Genomic DNA, 23,158 nt, shown 5'->3' with positions numbered 1-23,158 from the left:
TAACATTTACCCTATTTTATTTTATTAATAAATTAATATAATTATACACTAATAATTTTTTAAAAAATTTGAGTGGGGCCCATGCCCCTGGACCCTACATGGATCCGCCCCTGACTTTTGTAACTTTGTTTTCGAGTTCGGGTGAAAGGATTAATTATAATTGGAGTCCGGACCCGATATCTCATTTGGTTTTGTACCATCGTGGATATGTTAATTTATATAATAGAATTATTAAAACAAAATCAAAAAGTTAAGAAAAATGTAAACTTCACTGTCACAACTTCAAGATATGTTTGTAAAATCAAGATAAAAATGGTAAATAATAATAATAATAATAATAATAATAATAATAATAATAATAGCTGTCAAGGATAACTTTAAAGATCAAGGCAATAAATAGGAGCAGCATATCAAGAAAATCAATTCAAGGATCAATCACACAATTCAAGATTGACTGACGCAAGGGTTAGTCTATACTACATAGATAGTGTTTTTTTCCCCTATTTCAATATTATTAGATCACGTGAGACACATATATTTTTATGGAAATTGACATATGTCTTAATGATCCAATGGTTAATATCCAATGGTTGATATTTGACCATATCATGGGGGAGAAGTATTCCAGATATAACATATAATAATATCTGACGTAATAAGTTTTCCACTTTTCTGTTTGTAAAGCTTTTTAATACGTGTATATATTGTAAAGTTATTTTATTATATGATTAAAAGATATGTGAGAGCCTTCTACTTTCTTCCAAACATCGTACAACACTAATTAATCTTTTATTCTTTTTCACCAAATGTGAATTAAATCAATTCGACACATGGAAGCAATAAAAATGGAATCTTTTAAATATATTTAAAAATTAAAACTTTAAGGACTATATTGTAATTTATTATAAAACCGTGACAGGTTCATTTATTTACATCCGAAATAAACACTCGGCGTACAAGACAGACTCGTCGAAATTAAATTTTGCTGTCTCATTCTCATTTTGTAGACGAAAATACCTGAATTTAGTAATTATACTCCAAATCACATATATAAACTTGTGGTTCTAAACAATAGTCTATTATAAATTTTTTAAAAAAAGTCTATTATAAACGTATTTTTATGAAATTTTCACCCTAAAACTATATATTGTGTATAGCATATTTTATATCTTCACAACCACAAATTTAGATATATATGTAAGTGTATATATCCAGCGCAAAGTAGGGTCGGAGACTTTGTAATTGTGACACCAAGCCTTATGGACAACGTGACATGCTATCTTATCACGAAATCACGGATTGGTGGTGGACAAATATGGACATTATTTAACATTTTTCAAATTTAAGAAAAAATCTAAACATATGAGATTCTGATTTTTTTTGTCCATAGTTTATAATTTATATAACATCAAAGTTTTAAATTGGAATCGAGTTCGGAATTTAATTGTAATAATATCGTTCGTTTGGAAAAAAAAAAAAAAAAAGCTCTCGTTTTCCGAACTCGGTCCCAATTTAAAAGTTTGATGTTATATGAACTATAAGCTATGTCGACAAAAAAATCAGAATCTCATATGTTTACTAACTAGATATTTTCGTAACAATCTCGTCTGTCTGGCAAAAAAAAAAAGGCTCTGATTTTTCAATATGAAAAACTCGTGAATGAATGAAATAAATAGTGAAGAGCTTATGATGGTGAGATCTTATTATTTTTAAAGATATGCATCTATTACTATTTAGTATTTACTATGTATCCAACAACCAATCTGTAAACTTCTATAATTTTTTTGAAATAATAAAGGTTATTGAGGGAAAACATGTTTAGAAAACTATACTTGACATTAAAATTAAAAAAAATTGTAATTTTGATCCTTTATGTTTGTCACTTTACGATTTCGGTCATCTATGTTTTCATATTTAAGTTTTAGTCCTGTATGTTTCGATTTTTGGCAATTCCAATATTTTTCATTCGAAAATGCTTACGTGACACTATACACGTCAGCTCCACATCAGCACTGTATTGATGTCACATCAGCGTCATATCAGAAAAAAAAACTAAAATTTCCAAAAAAAATAAACATAGCAAACTAAAACTGAAATCTGAAAATATAGAAGACCAAAATCGCAAAATGACAAACATACAAAATTCAAAAAAAAAATTTCCTTAAAATTATTTTATCACAAATTTTAGTGTGATTTGAAATTACTGTAAATCAGTCTCATTTTACGATAGGACTGTTGCTTTAGGTTTGAGCTCGTTCTAACTTATATTTTACATATAGCTTAAAGTATCGTAAAATAAAAAAAAATTAAATCTGGTGATCAAGTTAATTATTATATAAATTTATTTTATTTTAAACTCATTTGTAAATTAAATTTTATTTTTTAAAAAAATCTTAAAATTACTTGAGTTGAGCTTAAATTTAATCAATATATATATTTTCAAAAAGACGTTACGATTTCTCAAGAACAGTAAATTCAGTTAATCGATCCATCCAAACGAATGTTCGTCAAAACAGGATCGAGTCGACTCATATCACGTATATCGTACAAGAGATTTGCCCTATTTTATTTTTGAATGAGTGAGGATAATTGTTGAAAATTTTAAAAATGTTATATATATTTTTTAGTATTCCCCAACAATAACTAGATATAGTCTTTATATTATTATATATATATATATATGTCCTTCTTAAATAATCTACTACTTTAATTTAATATTTTTTCAATACTCCTACTTTTATTTTGGAAAAGTAGAAACGAAAGTCCGCTAATTAACTTAATATAACATATAAATCTCACTAGATATTCAAAATATACTCTGAAATTTGACACAACCACACGACATTTAAATCAAATGAAGAAAACAATTACCTTATAATCATTTCCAAGGGCTAATTGCATTCAGACCCTCCGTGAAAAGTCTAAAAGACATAAAACACACTATGTAAAATTAATAGCATGTTAGACCCTATATTTTAAAAAAATTAGCATAAAAACTCCTATGAGAGGGTATAAATGTGCCCGAGTTTATATAACATATGGGTGAAATGTGCTACATTTTAAAAAACTGAGGGATGCATTAGCCTATTAATATTTTTTAGAGGGTTTTATGACTTTTACACTTTTCACAGGGAGATTAATGCAATTAGACCTCATTTCCAAAGACCAATTCCACGGTAAAACGAGCAAAAACGTTATTCTCGCAATGTTATTTTATTTTATTTTAAACAGACATAAACAATACATCTCACCTGAATTTGTTTCCAAGGCCACGGTAAACCTACCAAAAACGTTATTATCGCAAAATTATTTTATATTTTATTATTAAATTTGTATCGAATCAATTTTCGTATCTTTTGTTTTTTTGTTTTTTTTTTTTGACGTGGAACCCGCAATCGCTACTTTCGGTGTGCACTGGGTAAACCCCGGACTAACGCAATAGCCTGCAAACTACGTTAACGAGGTAAACCACAATAGGAAGGCAAATCTTGTTTGACAGGCTAGTCCAAGAAAGCGTTGATAGGAGAAATTAAACTCCTGACCTTTGACCAAGAGTTCACCTACTCTATCAACCCGAACATTTTCGAAAGCGTATCTTTTGTTTTTATTATCAAATATAAAGCACGTGCACGTTAAAGCACGAAGGGCAGAGCAAGTATAAATCGGAGTTGCCGGGAAATTCGAAATTCCCATCCCCTGAGCTATGTCGGCCAATCACCTGGATTCCGCCAGACAGGCGGTCTTCAAGCACTCCGTTTCAATGGAGGGAGCCTCCCAGATTGAAGGCTACGATTTCAACAAAGGAGTCAACTACTCGGACCTCATCAAATCTCTGGTCTCCACCGGATTCCAGGCCTCTAATCTTGGGGACGCAATCCAAGTTGTTAATGAAATGGTGATGTTGATTCTTTTTCCCTTTTCATAATTGCGAAATTATTCTGAGCTACGCGGGTATTGAAATGGGTTTCTGTTTTGCTGTTACTGTTCCTTGTTTGTGATCGAAGCTGAACTGGAGGCTGTCGAATGAGACTCCCACCAAGGATTGCAGTGAAAAGGAGAGAGATCCGGCTTTTAGAGAGTCTGTGAGATGTAAGGTGTTTCTTGGTTTCACTTCGAATCTCATATCCTCTGGCATTCGGGAGACCATTCGGTATCTTCTTCAGCATCGCATGGTGAGTGAGTGAGTGAATGGTTTTGATTTGCTGATGGGTTCCTTTACAATCTAATGTTCTTAAATCATGAATGCTTTTACTTTTACACAGGTTGATGTAGTGGTAACTACGGCTGGTGGTGTGGAGGAGGATCTTGTGAAGTGCCTTGCTCCCACTTTCAAAGGGGACTTTGCTCTTCCTGGAGCTCTTCTTCGTTCCAAAGGCTTGAATCGCATCGGCAATCTCTTGGTTCCTAACGACAACTACTGTAAATTTGAGGATTGGATCATTCCCATTTTCGACCAAATGTTAGATGAACAAAAGCTACAGGTATTCTTCTAATTAAATAGTCATCGACTGATTACACATCTCTGTTTTTGAGGTTATTGTCTCGTTTCATCTATATGTTTCCAGAATGTACTCTGGACTCCATCTAAAGTGATTGCACGACTGGGGAAAGAAATCAATGATGAGCGCTCATACTTGTACTGGGCATACAAGGTACATGATCATCATTCACACTATTTTAAAATATGAAAACTTTATTTATTGCATCGTGTATTAATTAAAATAATGGGTGCATGTTCTTCGAGTTATTTGCAGAACAACATACCCATCTTCTGCCCCGGTTTAACCGACGGTTCGCTGGGCGATATGTTATACTTCCACTCGTATAAGCATGAGCATGCTGGTCTGGTGATTGACATTGTGCAAGGTAACACAATTCGCTAGCTCCATTATCGGTATATATATGTCTGTCGTTTTCTAGCTAGCATAAGTGAGATCGAGGCTCAGTTTATGACAGATGTTGTTGCCATGGATGATGAGGCTGTCCATTCTGGTCTGAGGAAGACCGGAATAATACTTCTCGGAGGAGGGTTGCCCAAGCACCATATATGCAACGCGAACATGATGCGAAACGGAGCCGATTTCGCTGTCTTTATCAACACTGCTCAAGAGTTCGATGGAAGTGATTCGGGTGCTCGTCCAGATGAAGCTGTGTCTTGGGGCAAAATTCGAGTTTCAGCCAAGTCTGTGAAGGTATGAATGAATGAATGAATTAGATGACCATATTTCCTCTTTTAAAACCTTTTTTGGGTAATTCTGTATTTTGTAAATATGTGGATTAATTGAGCAGGTACATTGCGATGCAACCATTGCCTTCCCTCTCCTTGTGGCAGAAACATTTGCAGCAAAGGCGCAAAAGCTTATATGATATGAAGAATCCAGTTGTTTGCATGTTTCATGTGTTGTGAATTGTTTCTTTTATTGTGTTCTTGCCTCCATAATACAGAGAGCAGCCGCTCTTTAATTATATTATTACTACGTACACAGACTCGATCTTAGATTAAGTTTGAACCAGTTTTCGAGTCTTATTTGAATCACAATATTGTTATGTATAAAGTGGTTACGTTTCATGTGAAGTTACGTTATATATCAAGTTCGTTCCACTTACTAGCAAATTTAAAACTAGAATCGGAAATCTGCATTTTATTTATGCTTGCGAATAAGATCAAACTTCAATAACACCATGGAAACATTATATAAAGACAGAGTAAAAGCCGAATCTCTTACAAACGCCGGCATATAGTCATTCCATCACCCACGGGAACTTGACAAATTTGTATGCGAGTGTCGGCAGCCAAATACTTATTCAGCTCGATCACAGGCTTCCAAAACGGCAACAATCCCCGCGGAACGGAATCCTCCGCCATCGTCACCGTCCCCGCCCAGAGCGTGTTATCGTATATCATCATCCCGCCAGGTTTCACAAGTCCCAACAGCTTTTCATGGTAACTCACGTAGTTATGTTTATCCGCGTCGACGAAAGCAAAGTCGATTGCTCCGTGATTGTCACGCTGCATTGTGAACACAATTAGAGATCAAACTAAAGTATCGATTGGGAAGTCAGAAAATTATTGATTAGTAATGGTTCTTAATTACATCTTCCAGCAGTTTTTCAAGCACCGGAAGAGCCTCGGACTCTATAAAATCTATTTTGTGTTCGACACCGGCTTTCTTGATTACAGGCAAGCCAATCTCGTATGAGCTTCGATCCGGATCGATGGCCATGATCTGTATGTGGATTGACAGCATCAAGCTTTTCAAATTTAGTGGTAAAACAGAGACAAAATCTCAATCATTTTCGATGTATATATGCATGCATATATGTAACCTTTCCATCTGCAGGAATGGTGAGCGCAGTTAGAAGAAGGGAGTATCCGGTGAAGACTCCGATTTCGATGGTTCTTTTGGCATTGATGAGCTTCAAGAGCAAAGCCATCAGTTGACCAGAATCAGGATTTGTACCCATTACGGCCCTAGCACCAATCCCAAAATTATTTAGGTAGATTTAGTAAGTTTCTTTACTCGCGATAACCAAATCTCGAGTCCTTGTTTAAAGGACAGTTGGTTATGCGGATAGTTTTATTCTATAGTTATCATTCGATCTAAGATTGTACTTGTACGTACTCTAAAAAAACAATAAACTTTTGTGTGGTCTAAAGAAATTTTGTATGTGGGCTCTATATATGTATATTATATGGTTATTGATGCATAATTTTTGCTCTAACAGATAATTCAAATGAAAATGGAGTAAACACAATAATTACATTTATGGAAAAAGATGTAAATTAAGAGAGGAAGGTTAATTACATGGGATGAGTTGAAGTGAGAGCTCTTATCTCTTTGAGAGAATCTGCTTCATGTGGATACACACTAGTCTCCAGCAAATACTTTCATCAAAGGCGAACATATATACGTAATTAGTTTGATATAGAGAATTTCATTTAATGTTTAATTATTTTATAGGTTTATTATAAGATAATACTACATTAATTTGACTATGGTGGTTATAAAATCGGGGATTTCGATTTTCGAAAGTGAAGTTATGAGGTGATGTGTGTCAAACCATGCAAAAGCAACAAAATCCTTCACCCTGCTTCACTTGGCATAACAATCAAATTAATTCAATTTTATCATTAAATAGTGGTTAAAAACTATTATTAATTTGGAATTCCACTTTCATATGTGCATGCGTGATTTGGATTTGGACGCGAATGAAATTTAAATGTGAAAGAATTAGCAATCAAAGCACGTATATATACCTTGTACAAATCAGAGTTTCGCAATAATCCAATATCCATCAAGCTGGAGCCAGCTTCCATTGTTTAATGCTTTGCAACTGGGAGAAATGGTAAACTGGTGGCTTAATTTATAGTGAGCTTTTCTTATTTCAAGGCCCCACGTGTCCTTCACTACTTACCACGTGTGACCCCAACAAACTTTCCAAACTAGACTTTAAGGCTACATGGATGCTCGAAGCCACCTTTGGGATAGGGATGGGGCTCCAGCCTCACCTAGATTTTTGTAGTTTTATGTTAAAAAAATGAAATTTGTATCTACTTCCTTCATTATTTGTAAAATAAACATAAAATTTATTAAATTAAATTAATAGGCTAATACAACCTTCATTTTTCAAATTTCAAGTTGAGTACGTCTGTTTTGAAACATTTAATTGATAGTTTTTTTGGTCAATTTATTCACATAATTGGATCGAAATCCCCTAAAAATTACTTGTTTAGGCTTTATTTTTGCTTTATTAATATTCTCTTCGTCCCAATTATATTGTTCATGTTTTTTTTTCTCAAATATATATTCATATACCATATTTAATAATATTTTTTACACTTCTTTACTAATATACCCTTATTAACTACACCTTGAAATTTGTGCACCCATTTTTTAATACATTAAATAGGGTTAAAATAAGAAGTTTATATAAAATTTGTTTTTTCAATAAATTTTTCTTAATCTGTATGAAAAAAAAAGGACAATGTAATCGGGACGGAGGGAGTAGAATATTTTAAGATACCAAACTATTAAAAATTGTTTCAAATAAAAATTTTAAAATTTTATATGATTTAAATATATATTTGATTCATTATTTATATATTTCAGAACAAAATGTGTTGCTTTTTTTTATAAAAAAAATACACAATGTGGTGTATTTATAATTTTTTGAGTTTGAATTTTTAGCCTAAAAATTTATTGTGCGAATTTAGAGAAAATAATCTTTTGGTTACGATATTTAAGAATATTGATATACAATTATTATTGGCTTGTATTGCGATTTTTTTGTTAAAAATATTCGAAAGTTGAATAATTGTGAAATTTAGAAATATTGATATACAATTATTATTGGAATTTACATTTGGGTAAATCAGATAATTAAGAAAAATAAACCATCAACTTAATTTTTAAACAAAAAGAGTATATATTGATTTTTATTTAATTTATTCTATAAATTATAGTTGAACGTCGGGCGAAATCAAACCCAGATAATTTTTAATCCTAACTTGGCTACATACACGTATTTTTTTATTTTTCTTTGTTTTTTTTTACAAAAATGATCATCTCTTAAACTTTGTATACTTTTGTTCTAAATTAGTAAATTCATATTTTTTTAGACGTTAAATTAGTAAATTCATATTATCACGTGATCATCTTGTACCAAAATACAGAACGAGTGGCTCTCAAGGGGTATTTAAGTTGATGGGGTAGGTAAACTATTGGTCAAATGTCATGAGAATTTCCCCTACCAACACTTTATTAGACTAACCTGTCATACATGGTTTGTATATTGTAATTTACCTAACTAACGTAATTTTTAAACTATTAGATTAATCCAAAAATTACTCAATACGACATCGAAAAGTAATTCTGGCATGTTCTCCCAACATAAAAAATATATATATATATATACATATATATATATATATATATATATATAACGAGCGATAAAATCGATGTTAATTTGCATAACATAGATTTTGTCGTTACTAACACGTGCCTCAAGGGTTCAATCAAGGGAACAATCATGTCAGCTGGTCAAGTTCAACTACCGAACCTAGCTACAATTATTAATAGTTGTTGGACGTCAGCTACGATTATTATTATATATTAATTTTTTTTAGAATTTGGTGCCATTACAATTATATATAAATTTATTAATAAAATAAATTTTTGTGCAATTACAATTATATATAAATTTATAATAAAGTAAATTTTTTTTAAAAAAAATTGGCCAAATTTCAATTATATTAATCAAATAAAATAATAAAGATTAATTAATTAATTAAAATATTATAAATTAATTAACAAATTTACCTTACGTATTTAAGACAATTTTTTTATTATATTATAAAAATAAAAATTTAATATAGATAATAAATAAAAATTTTATAATGTGTATAGAAATGGTTAGCGAAAGTTATTTTTAGGGTTTAAGGTCGTGAAAAAAAGTTATAAAAGTTTTATTTTTCTTAAAATGTTGAGATGTCAATGATATGATATTGTAGGTCGTGATGAAATTGAATATATAAATTATAAAATCAGGGTTATGGGTACCCTTGTAGCGAAGGGAACTTTTATATTTGTAGTATTGTCCCATTCCAAAATTTTTGGCCTGCCTGTCCAAATTCTATTTTATTCGAAGCATTGCCTCGTGACAGTTGAAGATGACGGGGTAGTGGATTTCGTGGAGTAATTAGGAGGTCGATCGAGGGGTTCATGTTTTTTGTGGGTTGAATATCAGACGTAGGCCCCTTATTTTATGCATGGGTGTTTTTTTTTTTTTTTTTTTTATAAATATTTTATATCTAATTTTCCTCGATCATGTTTTAAACTAAAGTAAAACCTCAATTCATTGATAATGTTGGGACCATGAATTTTATTGATTTATTTATAAAGATATTGATTAATCGATGTATAATTTATTATTTTGAAAGTGCATTTGTGATCTAGCTAATATATAGTAATTAAATTGATGTAGCATTAGAAGTTTTCGTATTATATATGTATTAAAAAATTGATTGCATATTAACTATGTGAAAATGAATGTGTTCACAAGTGCAAAGTTTAGAGAATCGCAGCTAGCTCAACTGAAAATCTCATTAACGATAAAGTTGATGATAGTACAGTCTTTGGACTGTTGCCCAAAAGAAAGCATTCACAAAGAAAACAAGTTTTTATATATATTTTTTTTGAAAGAAACAAGTCTTTATATATATATTTTGGTTAAAGTTGGAAAATGCAATACAACAAGTCTTTATATATATTTTTTGGTTAAAGTTGAAAAATGAAATACAAGGTTTTGAATTCATGGAGGAAAGTTAAAGATTAAATTTAATTAGAATCACATTTTAATTACATTTGAATTTCAATAAAAGAAACAAATAACAATAGAATCATATTTTGCTAACTTTTTCTATTTATATTTAGGGGATTATTAATTTATGATATTGACAGAACCATATATTGGTCTTCCGAAATATATTATCTTATTAATTTATCAAAATTATCGATTTAATAAACTTACTCAAGACGGGACTGTGAAAAAAAATATTACATTATAGAATTTATTAATTTATCGAGTACACATTACATTATAGAATTTATTAATTTATCGAGTATTAATTTATAGAAGTTTTATTGTAAGTATATTCAATATTTGAGAAGAGTCATTTTTTTAAAAACAAAAAATGGTTGAGCAAAGTTCATTTTTCAAAATTTTCCAAGGATCTATGGTAAAGCATGATTCTTCATGATACTTACATCGTTTATCACATATAAAAGTTATTACATGCCAAAAAAAAAAAAAGTGTGTCAAATATATAAAACATAGAGTAAGTGAATACAAACGACCATAATCAAATAAATCCCAATTATGTTGGTGGATATCCGATCCAATTTGGGTTCCCCCGGCTTAAATTTTCACGACAAAAAGCCCACTGTTGATTTTGGGCTTGGGTTTACATAATAATTATTTTATCTTCTTTCAACTAATTAAAATGTAACGCCCCACTGTATCAAGACGGGTCTTTTCAGCGTGCTTATGTCCTCACTCACACGCACCCTGGAAAACTTCCCAGGGGGTCACCCATCCTATAATTGCTCCAAGTCAAGCACGCTTAACTTTGGAGTTCTTATGTGATGAGCTTCCGAAAAGAAGATGCACCTTCTTGATATGAGTAGTACATATGAAATCTTTTAAGCTCTCCTCAACTATGCAGTCCCATACCTACACAGTCTCAGAATCCCCTCTCATTCCGGCAGGATCGCTTCATTCATGTCTCCCTCCGCCTAGAAGCCTTTCAGGAGCCGCTCATTGTCCGTGCAACCTCTTGGCACCGGCGATCACTCCCTGCCTCTTCAGCCCCGGGCGTCACATGCCCACCAGCTTCCGCTTGGTTCGTCCCCGAACCATACCGTACTAAGAGAGGTCGGCTTTGATACCATTTGTAACGCCCCACTGTATCAAGACGGGTCTTTTCAGCGTGCTTATGTCCTCACTCACACGCACCCTGGAAAACTTCCCAGGGGGTCACCCATCCTATAATTGCTCCAAGTCAAGCACGCTTAACTTTGGAGTTCTTATGTGATGAGCTTCCGAAAAGAAGATGCACCTTCTTGATATGAGTAGTACATATGAAATCTTTTAAGCTCTCCTCAACTATGCAGTCCCATACCTACACAGTCTCAGAATCCCCTCTCATTCCGGCAGGATCGCTTCATTCATGTCTCCCTCCGCCTAGAAGCCTTTCAGGAGCCGCTCATTGTCCGTGCAACCTCTTGGCACCGCGATCACTCCCTGCCTCTTCAGCCCCGGCGTCACATGCCCACCAGCTTCCGCTTGGTTCGTCCCCGAACCATACCGTACTAAGAGAGGTCGGCTTTGATACCATTTGTAACGCCCCACTGTATCAAGACGGGTCTTTTCAGCGTGCTTATGTCCTCACTCACACGCACCCTGGAAAACTTCCCAGGGGGTCACCCATCCTATAATTGCTCCAAGTCAAGCACGCTTAACTTTGGAGTTCTTATGTGATGAGCTTCCGAAAAGAAGATGCACCTTCTTGATATGAGTAGTACATATGAAATCTTTTAAGCTCTCCTCAACTATGCAGTCCCATACCTACACAGTCTCAGAATCCCCTCTCATTCCGGCAGGATCGCTTCATTCATGTCTCCCTCCGCCTAGAAGCCTTTCAGGAGCCGCTCATTGTCCGTGCAACCTCTTGGCACCGGCGATCACTCCCTGCCTCTTCAAGACGGGTCTTTTCAGCGTGCTTATGTCCTCACTCACACGCACCCTGGAAAACTTCCCAGGGGGTCACCCATCCTATAATTGCTCCAAGTCAAGCACGCTTAACTTTGGAGTTCTTATGTGATGAGCTTCCGAAAAGAAGATGCACCTTCTTGATATGAGTAGTACATATGAAATCTTTTAAGCTCTCCTCAACTATGCAGTCCCATACCTACACAGTCTCAGAATCCCCTCTCATTCCGGCAGGATCGCTTCATTCATGTCTCCCTCCGCCTAGAAGCCTTTCAGGAGCCGCTCATTGTCCGTGCAACCTCTTGGCACCGGCGATCACTCCCTGCCTCTTCAGCCCCGGGCGTCACATAAAATGTATTTATGTTCAATTGTTGTTGTTTTTTTTTTTAAAAAAAATCTGTTTAATTATAACATTCGAATGTTAAAGATGCTTCAAAAATTAATTAAAAAAAATAGTATCGGTAGATCGCAGCTTCCTTTAGACCCCATTTGTTTAGAAAATAAAAATCACTATAAGAATTAACAAATGTCGTCGGAGAAATATTTATAGCAAAAAAAGTTTCATATACAAAATAAAATAAATTAATTAATTTAAACTCCAGCAAATCTTATTAAATTCATATATAAAACTAAGCTCTTTCAAACACTACCTACCTAAATCGCTCCGCCATGGATTTAGACGGACAAGCCTCAAGTGGGAGTGTGCGACCTACAAAATCAATAATAAATGGAAAGATGAAAGATGAGTTTCAACGGTACAAGTACGTGGCACCCCATTATTTCCCTCGTGGATACGAATACGATGCATGTCATTTATTCTGACTTTTGAGGTTGCAGGTATTTTTATTTTCATTTTTACCTATATATATATATGTAATGCTACGAAATTTATATTTTTAACATAAAGTTTAAAAACATTTAATAACAACGACGAATATTTATTTTTCAATCGATTATGTTATCAGTCAGGAAAAAAAAACCAATATCTTGATTATGCAAATTAAATTAGCTAATATATTCGATAATCAAGTGATTTGTCTAATATTCGAAACATTACTTTCGAAGAATTCTCGTTAATCAACACATTAGTTGAAGTTTCGACCGATGTCGACTCATTAACTAGCGGCTTTACATTCTATTCTTAATTAAATTTCTTAAAAGGTTTACATGCTCCAACTTTTAAGTACGGTTATAAATAAATTTCAAGAGAAATATGATTCTGAGAACTCGTATAATTTAATGCTAATATATGATTAATGTCAAAAGGACGTCCATTTCCAGCTTAATTCTCATGATCAGGAAGATCTGAAAAATAAAATAAAAATATAACGAATTTAAGTCCTTAATACATATAATATTCCAAATGATATATTAAAATATTTCGAGAAAATTGAGATTTGAACAAGAGTAATTTAACATTTAAAAAGTCTAATGATCGTTCAATCTAGAGGAAAGCAGTCGTCTTCATTAGTTACATTTTGTCAGGGATCTACACAAATTGAATCTATCTCAACTCTCTTAACTTTAATTTGATGCCACAGTTGATTTTATCTTGAATCTTACATGCTAGTGTTCCGTCCCATGCAAATATTCACAAAAATGCAATAAATATAGTGATTTTATAAAATGAATGACATTTTAAATTGTAAATAAAAAAAATCAAATGACACAAAGTAAATGTCATTTTGGTGAATAACAAAATATCTAATGGCTAAAAAAAAAGAAGTCTTATCAAATGACTAATTTAACTAATAATTTTAGTTTTATTGAAAATCAAATTAGGATATGATGATAATTTCAAATCAAACTTCACCAATTAATTGGAAGTTGATAATAAGATGATTTCTACTATATTATTATAGTAAGATGTGACATTCATTTTTTGAGTTTCTTATTTTGTCAAATAATTGATGTTTTTGTTGATAAAATAGCAAAGTATTATTTATTATTTAACGACATTATAAAGTTTTTTAACAATATATGTTTTTCTTATAACTAAGTCTATAGTATTTTGCATATTTAGTTTTCTGAAACTCTCTTAAATAATTTTAAAAATTTGAAAAAATTATTTTGAAGTTTGACTCATACCCTAAAAATCATAGATACAACACTGAAATCGTCGCACATACAAAATTTTTCTCGAAAAACATTATAATGCTGTCGTGGACTCGTGGTAGTCCAACGGAGAATGATATAATAAAACACGGAATTGACGTTATGTCATGACATGATAAGTACTAGATCGACATGCATGGTCTTTAATTTCTTCGATGCCATCAACACTTGTATCTAGATACAACTCTGTGGTTGACTTCTAATTTTCAGCAAATGTTTATTACGAATTAATTAATAAAGCATATATATCAACAGCTGACCTTTCTCAAAAAAATAAAAAAATAAAAAAAAATCAACAGCTGACTTAAAAATATAATATATAAAAAATTAATTAATTAAACAAAACACCTAATAATTGTGTACGTTAATTGTTTGAATAATTAACCCTGCACCCATAACTCTTTGTCACGTGGCACGCGCCCGGGACATCTCAAACCAAAATACTTTTAAATTTCAATTAGTCTCAAGATAAGATAGCCTTTCAAATCTCTCGATCACTCCAATTAACTTCTTCAAGGTAAATCATGGATCGAGTCTGAAATTCAATTATAACAAAATAATATATTCGTTTAACTCAAAAAGTCTTTAAATCCAAGAATTGAGCCTAAAGATGAAGTTTTCAAATTTAATTAGTCATATGACTTCACAATTGCATGCCAATATAATTATAGAGTATCATGTGCCAAGTAAAATGTATTTTCTCCGTCTAATATTTCATTTAGGTTTGAGTGTAATAGACACATACTAAATTTTTTTTTTTTTGGGAAATTAACTTTTGTAAATTAAACAATTTATTTTTCCATTATTTAATGAATTTTTTTTTAATGGAATAAAGTTATTTTACAAGTAATTAAATATATTAATTTAATAAGGATAAATTAATAAAAAGGTAGAAAAGCCGAAAGAGACAACATTAAATATAAACATTAGTCTAATTGAGATGAATGAAAAAGAAAATATAACCTAAAAAAGTGAGACATACGTACTGCATATATAACTCTTTTATGTAAACCATTATACTTCACAACTGAGTTCTATAATTGAAAATTTCAATAAATTTTCAACTTTGTGAAAAAAGTGAAATTATAAAGGGTATCAAAATTATTGTCATGCCATGCCAAATACTAATGTGAAAAGATGAAATAAATAAATCTTTACAAGATGGTTGACTAATAGCTCGATGCCAACATTAATCGTATATAGTACTGCCATATCCAATTTAATTTGCTGTGCAAGAAAATAATTCACATGTTTTCACATTCAATTTTCAATAATAAAATAGTCAAAAGCATGATATCACGAAACTCGTGGCACGAACTTGAACTTGAAATTAATGTAGAAGAAACATGACAGGTCTCCTTACGGTTGGTATGATTTGATAAATAATACATAAATAAATAATATAATGTAATAAAATAAATAAATAAAAAATGATAGTGAATATAATATTTGATTTGATCGATACATATAGTTTATTTGATTTGATTGATTAAATTTTATATAAAATGATAAATTACTATTTTGTCCTTTTTAACAATAAATAAAATATGAATAATATTATTTATAAGGGGTAATATAGAAATTTAAATTCAATGATTTGATTGATGTAAGATAAATAATTAATTAATAGATGAATAAATAATATGACGAGAAGAACGCGAGATTGAATAAGATGATTTATACATAGATTAATAATATAGGCTACCAAACAGCAAGAAAATTAATAATCATTCCATAAATTTTTGTGATGTGGCATAAAATATATATAAATGGAAGAGTTACATCAATCTTTGAATTCACCCTTCTTGATTAATTAAAAGAAAAATGAATAAAGATTAACTAAAACAAAATAGGGGTACTCAATTTTTTTTAATTGTCCATCAAATATCTTCATGAGTTTAATTTTCTACTACTCATGAAAACATGAATTCTCTTGAGTGCAACCTCGAGTGTAGGTTCGCTCATATTTGCGAAGCAAACCCTAAACCATCCGGGCTCGGAACAATGGCAAGAAGATCCCGGAGATATATTCAATTTCACTTCATGCAATATTAGTTTCCACAGATCAAGTTCTTGTTCTTTTGTACACTCCTCCAGCAAAGGGCTCAAATCCATCCAACAAAACAATCCAGCATTCCCTTTCAAACACTTGATCCCGGAATTCTCCAACCTCGAAACAATCATTTGCTGCCTCTTTCTCAACCTTTCTCGGTTCGTTTTAATGTATGTTTCAGTGAATTGTCGATCCGAAAGCATTGAAGCGAGGAGGTGTTGAGTTTGTGAAGAAATCAAACTAAAACTAGACATTCTTCTCGCGGTTTTCACGACGTGATCGTTGTAAGAATAAATGGTGCCAACCCTAAAACCTGGAAGCCCTAAGTCTTTGGAAAGGCTATAAATAATGTGAACCCTTTGGGAATATTCTTGGTATTTTCTCGCCTCAAGAATCTCGGATATGCTGACAAATTCGTCGCATGAGAAGGCTGAACCCGAGTAGATTTCATCCGAGACAAGATGGATGTTTTTGCGCGTAACGAATTCAAGAATCCCTTCAAGAACAGGTCGTGTGATCGTCGCGCCCAAAGGGTTTGATGGATTTGTTATGAGGACTCCTCTAACTTTAATGTTCTTCGTCTCGGCTTCGTTGTATGCTGATTCTAAGGATTCTTGAGTTATTTCGAAATTGTTTGTGCTTTTGCAATGAATTGGGATAATATTTACACCAGTTCTCCACCTTAAGTCCCTGTCAAACCTGTGACATTATAGTCCAATGATTGAGTTTGGATAAAACTTTTTGGGTAACTTTTTTCTTTTTTTTGGGGGTAATTTATTTTAGGAAAAATTGCGAATTTAGTTCTATATGTTTGTCACTTTGTAATTTTGGTCCTCTATATTTTCACATTTCAGTTTTAGTCGTGCATGTTCTAATTTTTGGCAATTTCGGTCTTTTTTATTCGAAAATGTTTACGTGGCACTGTACACGTCAGCTCTACATTAGCAGTGGATTGGTGCCACGTCAGAAAAAAGACTAAAATTGCCAAAAAAATAAAGATAGCGGACTAAAACTGAAATCTGAAAATATAAAGGACTGAAATCGCAAAGTGACAAACTTACAGGACCAAAAAAACAATTTTTCCTTTATTTTATTTATATACTTAAGCTCAATTAATTTGTTGCAATATTATTAACTTTTCAATCACAAATATGTACTCAAAAAACTGAAAAAGAAATTATATTTGGAGAGTAACGAAAAATATATTTTATTAAAATAACTGTCCAAATAATATTATATACTAAAAATAATTATACCCTGGATAGTAAGGAGTTGGAATTAGCAAAGCATCTCCTGGATCAGCTAAAATGAAAGTTAACAGCTCATTTGCTGCCGTTGCTCCGGCTGTTATCACAATCTTATCGGGGTCGAATTTCGCTCGCCCCCCTCGAATTTGTTCCATAAAGCTTGCCATTGCCTGCAGATGTTTAATTTGCAAGCTCGAATATTTATTATCATGCACGAATATATATATATGTCACGGTATGTATAGACGATCGAGGTTTCTTGTGGTGCCCATTTGTACCTTTCTGAAAGATTTCAAACCATGATAATCTTGAAACAGTGCATTCTCCCTAAAGCTGGAAGCTTCTTTACCAATGTTTGCTGAATGCTTTTCCAGGTATTTTTCCACCAGATCAAATGAAACCTGCAGAAGAATTAATGCATAAGTTTATTTGATACAGATCATAGATGAAATTTAATTATGTTTTATATCTGAATAAAATATATGATATTATAGACAAGCCTGAAATCTTCATGATCATCCCCTTTCTTGAATTTGATTTGGTTAACACATGCAGTTTACGAACTACTCGATAAATATATAAGAGATTTTTAAGATCAAAATTAAATCTTGATTTCAGCCGATCGAATTCGACTCGGGATCCCTTTCTACAATATTCTAGCAAAAAGAAACAATTAATTACTTGATTTTCTGCGAGTCCCATCTGTATAACTCCGTCGGAATTGCGCAATTCGTCGTAAGGATTTTCATCATATGCTTTCCAACCAGCAAAATATGGTGAATCTTCACCGTGTGTTTCTGATACAGCAACTTTTGATAATCCAGCAGACAAGTATTGTTCACTCTCCGCCACCATGACTAATATACGGAATAAATAATGAAATATATATTTTCAGGAAAACAAAAAAAATGGGTTGTCGAAAAGAGAGAAATTAAAAGTGCAGAGAAAACAGAAGTGTTTGAATTCTTGGATGAAGCCATCTATTTGTCAAACCCCCTTTTTATATAAAAAGTACATAGAACTATAATATTAAGGGGCCGTGAATATACATCATGAAATATTTTAAATGGAAAAGAGCCAATTATTGACTCTATAAAGATTAAAAAGGAGAAAAAAAGAACTCACCCTTTTACATGTATAAATTATAATTGAAGTGTTGGGGACAACTGTTTGCTACGTAGTGAAATAATATTTTTCAAAGCTTCCTATATATCTCAATCTCCACGAGATCCACGTCAAATATGGTGGTTGAATACTTGGATGTGTTTATGATCAGAAATTTTTGATTGGGTAATCTTATGTTGTCTGAAAGAAAAAACAAAAGAAATTGTGTATCAAATTCTTAATTTGCATGCACCAATCATATAGTTTTCGTGTATATATTAAAATTAAGGTATTTTAGAAATATAAAAATGATTCAAATTATGGAGTTATATGGTGAAAACTTAAATGTGTGCATGATACAAAAACTTTTGTGAGATCGTTTTATATATTGCAAATTTTGTGAGATATATTTTCGATCTTACCTATGAAAAATTATTATTATTTTGTTAAAAATATTATTTTTTACGATATAAATTAAACCAATCGACCGACCTCACGGATATAGATCGATCACAAAAAATCGATTTACTCTTTCTTGAATGGTTGTCGTATTTCAAGATCATCTACTATAGAGAAAAATATCATGTGGTGCTTCGAAGATTTTAACCATTTAAAAATTAATTTACATACACTATCTATTTAAACGGTAAAAAACCGCACCACGTTCTACTTCTTTAGTTCTTTTATTCATAATAGAGGATCTTGTTATAATAGTTCCACTTTTCACCTTAAGGCTTAAACTAAGTGACACACTATCATAGGGCGAGAATAAAGATTAATTAATTAATTCTACAAGTATAAAATATTTAAACTTGATATGTATATATATATATTTTCCATGTAAGTTGAACTATGAAAAAAGGATTAGGAACTTGTGGAAATGGTAATTGCAACTCGATCGAAGCATGAAGTTAAAATAATTTAGAACATCAGACAACTTCGACTTGTTAACAGCTAATGATGTCTGAATATTCACAGTCAAGCGAATATATGCAATATTCTGTATGTGTTTATCCTAGCATGCAGCATAATCTACTTAGGCTATATATTTTTGTCAGAGATTCTTTTGTCATGTACAAGATTTAATGCGTTCCAGATACAAAACTAAATCTAAATAAGCATATTTTTGTAATATTTTGCACCTTGTTAGGTGATCCAAGAATCTATTGTCGTGTTCAGTAGTTTCTTTAAATTATGTCTCTTAAACCTTGGAAAGAATGATTTGGGACCATTCTCCTGACCACTCACACCTCATGAGGCTGTTCATCTCTTCGAGTCGACGTCGGGACGTCGGACCGTCCTTCGACATTTACTTGCTGCAGTTAATATAATGTCGCTGAATTTGGTTAATTTGATTCCCGAACCTGTATCAAACGTTGGAGATTTTGAGTTTGAATGACGAAATTGTGGGGAATAGTTTACTGCCTGTTAGAAGGAACAAATCTTTATTGATAAGATCATTCAATTAAATATAATGTGGCTGAATTTGGTTTGATTCTCAATAAGATTTCGTGTTTCAAGAATCTCAATTTGTTAAATGTTTCACCGTCTCATGTTTAAGAGATGTGCCAATGGTTCATTTTATACTAGACCAGATGAGGTGTGCTTTATTCCATTGATTAGTTATTATTGGATTGTAAATGATATTAAAGATCTCTATGAAATTTTTATATTTTAATGATAATGAAATGTGTTCAACAAGATTAGTTAAATTTTGATAAATTGATCATTGCCAAAATAACAAGATTTGAATTTGGCCTGAATTGGTTGATATATTTTTGTTAATGAAAGATTCGATCAATTTTGTTTGCTTGGAAAAGATTTGAGTTTGTTTGATTATGCATTATTTTACACACCCCAAAGCATGAAATAGAACTCCAGAACCGAAAAAAAAAAAAAAAGAAATAAAATGAGAGAAAGAAAGTTAAGAAACCTCGACAGTGATCAGATAACAAATGAACTTGTACTATTAGTAAAATTTAAACCGAGAACTACAAAAATATAATGAACAAAGCTTGAACATTTTTCTGGGAAACCATGACATTCATATCAGTCAAGCAATATATCAATTGTCAAACAAATTATTTTCCTCAATTTCCAAAGATTGCCATGGTCATTCAACAAATATCAGAAGAAAATACAAGCAGCGTGTGTAACAAGGACAACTATTCCATCACTGCAACTCCTCCTACTGCTTTAATTTTCTCTATGATGCTATTCGCCTCGTCTTTTGTGATCTGTTGCTTCAGTATAACAGGCGCTTTCTCGACCAAATCTTTGGCCTCCTTCAATCCCAGATCCGTGAAGGAACGGATCTCTTTAATCACTTTGAGTTTAGACCCCGCATCAAATTTCTCCAGCTTAACATCAAATGTTGTTTTCTCAGGTTTTTTCTCCTCAGCCTTGGACGACCCGGGTCGTGCCCCGCCTTGAGTACTTAAATCCATTCCTCCTACGGAAATAGGTTGTAATTTAGGAAGTGTTAACTTGTCTCTGAGAGCAGGACCAATTTGCACACGTTCTTCTGGAGGCAGGGAAATGATTCTTTCAGCAAGCTGGACAATCTTGTTAGAAGGAGGGGGTCTTGGTCCATATGGATCATAGACTTCAGGGTACTTGTACCTTTTTGGCTTGGTATTAGGATCTCTTGGGACAAAATCGTGTTGGAAAGAACGATACTGCACTATCCTGGATTTTCCTCGAAAAGTGGGATTGGAACAAGTAAATCTATAAAGAGTAGCTAGTTTCATTATTAGGTTGGTGGAAACAGTGGTCCGTAGATCACTGAAGGGTTGAAAGCAACAAGACAAATCACAGTTCTACTGATGATTATATACACCTCTATATGTCATCACAGCTCTGTATTGACTTCGGCACACCTACATAGCCTTCAAAGAGGGCCAAAAAAGGAAAACAGAACCTCAGTGTTATTGCTCCTCTAAAACCACACGACAACAGTAACTAAAGTTGAAGATGGAGAACTGCAGGTGGACAAGAAAATAAAGAATATAGCATTACAACATAAATACTTTAAAGATCATGTTAACTCAATTCATCATTCTCGCACACAAAAGCTCCAAACATTTTCAGACATTTTGGAGCAAGTAGTTTAACAAACATAAACTACAAAAATAGTTCGGTTCCAACTTAATAAATTATTCTACCGAAGTTCAAAATTCACTAGTTAGACTAAAAACGCACATCTGAAACAAAGGTGCTAAAGAACGACATCCTAGCCAGATCCGTTTCCACGATTTCCAAAGATTGGATCCTAGGATTCTACTAACTTCATATAACGAGGCCTAAAATTCAAAACCAGATTCTACATCATTCAATTGCAGAGGAATAAAAGCATAAAATTGTTTCAAGGATAAAACTTCTAGATAAGAAATATTATCATTCAAGTTCCAGTTTTACACTTGTTCTGAAATCCTAAGAAGACATAGTCCAGATGAGAAATATTATCATTCAAGTTCCAGCTCTACACTTGTTCTGAAATACGAAGAAGAAGTAGAAAGAAACAGAATAAGGATATTAATTGCTCAGCCAGCTTCTGGTATTAACTATTCAGAAAAACAAACTTAAAAAACGAAACCATAAAATTCGAAACAGAAAAAACCATTAACAGGGAGAAAAGGCTGAGAATTGAGAATCAAACAAAAAGGGACAAAAGCAACCCTCAAGGGATTTCTCCTTCCAATTGAGTTTTTAGGATCTGGAGTCATCCTTGTTTAAGGATTGCTACTGGCTTAAGCTGCTGAAACTTACATTGCGTCTATGGATATACATTAGGGTCCATTATCCCATGAAACACTAACCGACATCAATCAAGTGATTTCTCTAGCTTTTGAAAACCGCATTGATTCAAAATATAGATATGATGAATAAAACCCAACTCCAGGTAGTCAGGTTCCCAAACAAAAATCAGTTAAAAAAAAACCCCAAAAAAACAAACAATCCCAGCAAAATTTCAGCAGCGTCAAAACTCAATTGAGGACCAGCCGCTCATACGTTGCTTTCGTTTCCAAATAGTAGCTAAAAGACAGAAATCATGAAAAAAGAATGATAAGGGAGGAAAATTACCTCAAAATGATCGCCGAGCAAAAGAGTACGGAGGTTGTACCAACTCCACGGGCGGGTGGCGGCGGCTGAGGAGAGTCAGTGGCCAAGGACTTCGAGGAAATAAAAAACAGAAATGAGGGGTTTCTAAAAAAAAAACAAATGAAAAAAAAGAAATAGAAATTATGACAATCTACAACTTATTATAACTTATTATGGTATTGTTTGAAACCTCTAAAAATAAGTGATTATGAAAATTTTTTTATATTTAATTTTAGAGGTTGCAAACACAATTTAAATAATAATTAAA

The 23,158-nt window shown here is 32.5% G+C and overlaps 4 protein-coding genes across 4 annotated transcripts; 1 reads left to right on the top strand and 3 right to left on the bottom strand.

Annotated features, from left to right (window-relative positions):
• The first annotated feature begins 3,635 nt into the window (after positions 1-3,635).
• Positions 3,636-5,592, top strand: LOC140873055 (deoxyhypusine synthase-like). Its single transcript, XM_073276038.1, has 7 exons — positions 3,636-3,895; positions 4,005-4,172; positions 4,263-4,481; positions 4,566-4,652; positions 4,755-4,866; positions 4,957-5,192; positions 5,290-5,592. Exons 1-7 carry the CDS (start codon positions 3,704-3,706, stop codon positions 5,365-5,367), a joined length of 1,092 nt encoding a protein of 363 aa, XP_073132139.1. The 5' UTR covers positions 3,636-3,703; the 3' UTR covers positions 5,368-5,592.
• A 42-nt stretch (positions 5,593-5,634) lies between these two features.
• Positions 5,635-7,317, bottom strand: LOC140873056 (cation-dependent phenylpropanoid and flavonoid 8-O-methyltransferase 1-like). Its single transcript, XM_073276039.1, has 5 exons — positions 7,259-7,317; positions 6,807-6,886; positions 6,328-6,472; positions 6,096-6,227; positions 5,635-6,010 (listed from the first exon to the last, which is right to left on the bottom strand). Exons 1-5 carry the CDS (start codon positions 7,295-7,297, stop codon positions 5,723-5,725), a joined length of 684 nt encoding a protein of 227 aa, XP_073132140.1. The 5' UTR covers positions 7,298-7,317; the 3' UTR covers positions 5,635-5,722.
• An 8,958-nt stretch (positions 7,318-16,275) lies between these two features.
• Positions 16,276-18,540, bottom strand: LOC140873113 (1-aminocyclopropane-1-carboxylate synthase 7-like). Its single transcript, XM_073276093.1, has 4 exons — positions 18,367-18,540; positions 17,964-18,086; positions 17,695-17,855; positions 16,276-17,137 (listed from the first exon to the last, which is right to left on the bottom strand). Exons 1-4 carry the CDS (start codon positions 18,538-18,540, stop codon positions 16,276-16,278), a joined length of 1,320 nt encoding a protein of 439 aa, XP_073132194.1.
• A 2,330-nt stretch (positions 18,541-20,870) lies between these two features.
• LOC140873276 (uncharacterized) lies at positions 20,871-22,990 on the bottom strand. The gene is made up of 2 exons (XM_073276362.1): positions 22,873-22,990; positions 20,871-21,677 (listed from the first exon to the last, which is right to left on the bottom strand). Exon 2 carries the CDS (start codon positions 21,537-21,539, stop codon positions 20,955-20,957), a length of 585 nt encoding a protein of 194 aa, XP_073132463.1. The 5' UTR covers positions 21,540-21,677; positions 22,873-22,990; the 3' UTR covers positions 20,871-20,954.
• Positions 22,991-23,158: the final 168 nt, after the last annotated feature.

The sequence above is a fragment of the Henckelia pumila genome, unplaced genomic scaffold (genome assembly GCF_033568475.1).
Source record: "Henckelia pumila isolate YLH828 unplaced genomic scaffold, ASM3356847v2 CTG_525:::fragment_3, whole genome shotgun sequence".
Classification (NCBI taxonomy): domain Eukaryota; kingdom Viridiplantae; phylum Streptophyta; class Magnoliopsida; order Lamiales; family Gesneriaceae; genus Henckelia; species Henckelia pumila.
This window is presented reverse-complemented; position numbering and strand designations above follow the sequence as displayed.

Bases quoted from the DNA above. Each gene is read 5' to 3' on its own strand.
- LOC140873276 (XM_073276362.1), bottom strand. From the start codon at position 21,539: ATGAAACTAGCTACTCTTTATAGATTTACTTGTTCCAATCCCACTTTT.
- LOC140873056 (XM_073276039.1), bottom strand. From the start codon at position 7,297: ATGGATATTGGATTATTGCGAAACTCTGATTTGTACAAG. The intron at 6,887-7,258 runs GTATATATACGT...CTTTGATGAAAG, and splicing joins GAAACTCTGATTTGTACAAG to TATTTGCTGGAGACTAGTGT. The intron at 6,473-6,806 runs GTAATTAACCTT...GATTGGTGCTAG, and splicing joins CTCACTTCAACTCATCCCAT to GGCCGTAATGGGTACAAATC.
- LOC140873113 (XM_073276093.1), bottom strand. From the start codon at position 18,540: ATGGTGGCGGAGAGTGAACAATACTTGTCTGCTGGATTATCAAAAGTT. The intron at 18,087-18,366 runs GTAATTAATTGT...ATTCTTCTGCAG, and splicing joins TGGGACTCGCAGAAAATCAA to GTTTCATTTGATCTGGTGGA. The intron at 17,856-17,963 runs GTACAAATGGGC...AAACATCTGCAG, and splicing joins GTTTGAAATCTTTCAGAAAG to GCAATGGCAAGCTTTATGGA.
- LOC140873055 (XM_073276038.1), top strand. From the start codon at position 3,704: ATGTCGGCCAATCACCTGGATTCCGCCAGACAGGCGGTCTTCAAGCAC. The intron at 4,173-4,262 runs GTGAGTGAGTGA...ACTTTTACACAG, and splicing joins ATCTTCTTCAGCATCGCATG to GTTGATGTAGTGGTAACTAC. The intron at 4,867-4,956 runs GTAACACAATTC...AGTTTATGACAG, and splicing joins GGTGATTGACATTGTGCAAG to ATGTTGTTGCCATGGATGAT.